Here is a 3,236-nt window from a genome sequence, read left to right as displayed (position 1 = left end):
TTATTCACAGGCAAAGTAGTCCTTCAGTGGGGCAAAAAGATGCCGGATAACAGGGATGCTCCAGGATCTGCCCAGCAACTTCTGGCGAGCACCTCAACCCATGTTTGACACGTCGGTGTAATGGACAGGAAAGCCAAAAATTCTTTCTAGCTCTGTGCACCATAATATATCTTCTTTGCCATTCATGATAACAGGGAATTGCTGACTTTTCCCCTGTTTGATCGAGTTCAACTTAGTTGTTATTGTCTGTACTTCCTTTAACTTCGTTATCCTATTGTACTCCAGACAGTCCTGAAGCTCGAGTTTATCGGTCTTTGATGCTATCACCGGCCTGTTCATCCCAGGAAGGTTGCCCCAGTAATAGCGGGCTCGGTGTGCAGCTGAGACTTTGATGGCATCAATCATTACTGGGTTACACTCCAAAAACCTTGAAATGTCCCTCTTGTCATTAACCCTCATGGCCACGACATTCTCAAACATCCAGAAGAAAGGGTGCTCATCCCCCTCTTTGGGACGGGTATAATTGAGTAAATGGTAGAATTCAAAGAACAGTCTTCCTGTGCCCTCATACAGGCCCTTCCTGGCAGGATTCACATTTGAAAGATCATTACATGGACTTCCACCAATAAGCAAATCAAATGGTCCCCATTCATCAATCTGGCGCTTTGTGATGTTTCTGACATAATGAACATATTTGATATTTCCTTCATGCTTGACTGTCCCAACAGCAATGGAATCTTCACAGATCTCTGAAGCAATGTACTTATCTACCTTGATACCCAACTCTTTTAGCACTAAGTAGCCTGTAGCTATACCATCAAAAAGGGACAGAACCCTAATTGGTTGTCTTCTAGATGCAGGGACTGCTGGATACAATTTTGGAACTGCATATTCCTGAGTTATGTCATTGGTAAAGAATTCCTGAATGAGAATGTTCCAGTCCTTTCGACGTTGTAAGACCCCATAGCATCGCTGAGGCTGGCACATAGAACAACTCCAGGGCTCTTGTGCTTTGGCACTGGCTGAAGTCCCTGCCCCAACCAGAACATCAAGGCATTCAACACAAAAACACCTGCAACAGCTTGTATTGTTACAAAGCAAGAGCTCCTGTCCCTCACAGCACACGGTACAGTATGACTGATATCCATCATCATCATACATATAGAATAGTTCTAAAAATCTATCTTTACATGTATGGCAGAGGCCCCCTTCAAAGAGAGGATGAAAGGAGGCTGGGTTTTTTCTTCCACAGGCTAGGCAGTTATCTTCAGGGTTGCTTTTGTTGTTTAAGATGTCAGAAACCATTTTCTCTCGGCTTTGATCTTCCTCTACGCGTTCTTTGTTGTTGTTCTTCAAGCAGTTGGTCCTCAAGCGTTTTGGAGGAGGCACACTTTCTTGGACACTGTTTTCCTCTACAGTTTTTCTTCTTTGTTTTGGCTCTGGATTTATACTTCCATCTAATTTCTTTTTTGGTTTGAGACCCTCTTCTCCCATTGGCTGGAAGCCTCCATGAGCCCAATCTAACAAGGGCTTGAGTTTTTCATCCCATGAGGCACCAGGAATGGCTAGAAAAGTCTTGCCAGTCCTGCTCTTGGCCATCTCCAGGGCTTGGAACAAAGCCTTCCTGTAAGATACCAGCTTGTTAAATGTAGGTAAATTGAAGTGTTGGCTAAATAATGCAAGGCTCACTAACTTGTCTGAGGGGACCTCAGAATACTTGCCATCACCAAACCACTGTACCCATCTCATGCCAGGGATGGCCTGGCGCTTTGTGTTAGATTTCCAGGAAACCACAATAGCTGGCCACCAGGAAAAACCTTTAATCTTCCCCAGACAAATTCACCAATATGAAACTCTTTTCCATTCTGGTATTCCATCTGATCATGGTTCTCCAAAATCACAGTTTGGGAACCCAAAGAATGACGACATCTTTCCTGAGCACTATGCCTGGTAGTTGAGTTGCTTCCAAGATCTTTGGTGAGATCAATGGTGATGTAAGAGATCAGGGCAGACTGGATAGCAGTGGGCAGGATGTCAGTGGACTGTCTACATCTATTGCTCCTAGTCACAGGACTCTCTTTGAAGTCAGAAGTGATCTTTTCAGTTTCTTTCTTGCTAGACTTGCTGTGTTCAGACTGTGAGGCCAGGCGTGGGGGAGGTCTGTGTCTTCCCCACTCAGTAGTACCATCCTCACTCCTGGACTGGGTGTTTGAACTTTCGGGTTGAATCTTGGTTTCTCTATACAGCTTTGGCATCACAGGGATTTCTGATACTTCTGAGTCATCAGTCAGGTCCTCATCCAAGGTGATCATATGAGAGGGTTCCCTTTTCGACAGTCCCCGTCGACTTACCCTACGACCTTTGATCTCCAGGCTCTCTACTGCTTCCAGGACTGGAGGAGAGAGAATGTCATCATCACTGCCATTGACCAAACTCAATTCTTCTTTACTGGCTTCTTCGCCATTATATCTTCGAGTATCTCCCTTCATTGTATCCTCCATTGGTGAAAGCATCTGATGGAGAGACTGAGATCATTCAGTGGTCAAAAAGGAAACCCTGTTCTCCATGCATCACTGGTACTTGATCCATAAGATATCTTCACCATCCAACTTAGAAGCTCCAGAACCAGCTCCATTGGAAAGCCAGACCCCTGCTCCCGGCCAGGCGTGCTGGGCTGGGACTGTGCGGCAGGGCTCCAGGCCGCTCGGCGCTGCCCGTGGGGGGCTCCGGCTTGCGCGTGGAGCCTGCGAGGTCCTCGGGTGTGACTGCTCCCGGGTCCTGGGGCGACGCCCGCGAAGCTGGACTGGCTAGCTCCACAGCGGGTGAGCTCTCCAGGTGCGGGTGTCCTCCCTCCCCTGGCGATGGGAGGGCTCTGGGGAAGAGGTGAGGAGCAGAGCGGGCAGAGCGCAGAGCCATTTTCATGTTTTTCCTTCATCTCTCTACCCTTTCTTTTCCCAGTTTTTCTTCCAACTCCCTCATTTGATTTTCAAAGTCTTTTTTGAGCTCTGTCATAGCCTGAGCCCAATTTCTGTTTTTCTTGGAGTCTTTAGATGCAGGAGCTTGTGCTTCCTCATCTTCAGACAGAGTATTTTGATCCTTCTTGGGCTCATTTGCAAAATATTTCTCAATAGTCTTCCTCTTTTTTCTCTGCTTGCTCATTTTCCCAGCCTGGGCCTGGTTTTGGGGTGCTTCCTGAGCTTTTGGAACAATCCCACAAGGGTCTCAGTGTGTGAGGT

At 46.9% G+C, this 3,236-nt stretch overlaps 1 protein-coding gene across 1 annotated transcript; it reads right to left on the bottom strand.

Moving 5' to 3' along the window:
- On the bottom strand, positions 1 to 2,489 carry LOC141513790 (DNA (cytosine-5)-methyltransferase 3B-like). The gene is given in 3 exon segments (XM_074223963.1): positions 1 to 1,826; positions 1,829 to 2,052; positions 2,203 to 2,489. Coding segments are annotated over 3 exon segments (2,337 nt in total).
- Between the last annotated feature and the right edge of the window lie 747 nt (positions 2,490 to 3,236).

The sequence above is a fragment of the Macrotis lagotis genome, chromosome 1, assembly GCF_037893015.1.
Source record: "Macrotis lagotis isolate mMagLag1 chromosome 1, bilby.v1.9.chrom.fasta, whole genome shotgun sequence".
Lineage (NCBI taxonomy): Eukaryota > Metazoa > Chordata > Mammalia > Peramelemorphia > Peramelidae > Macrotis > Macrotis lagotis.
The sequence above is the reverse complement of the archived record's forward strand: the minus strand, read 5'-3'. Positions and strand labels throughout refer to the sequence as shown.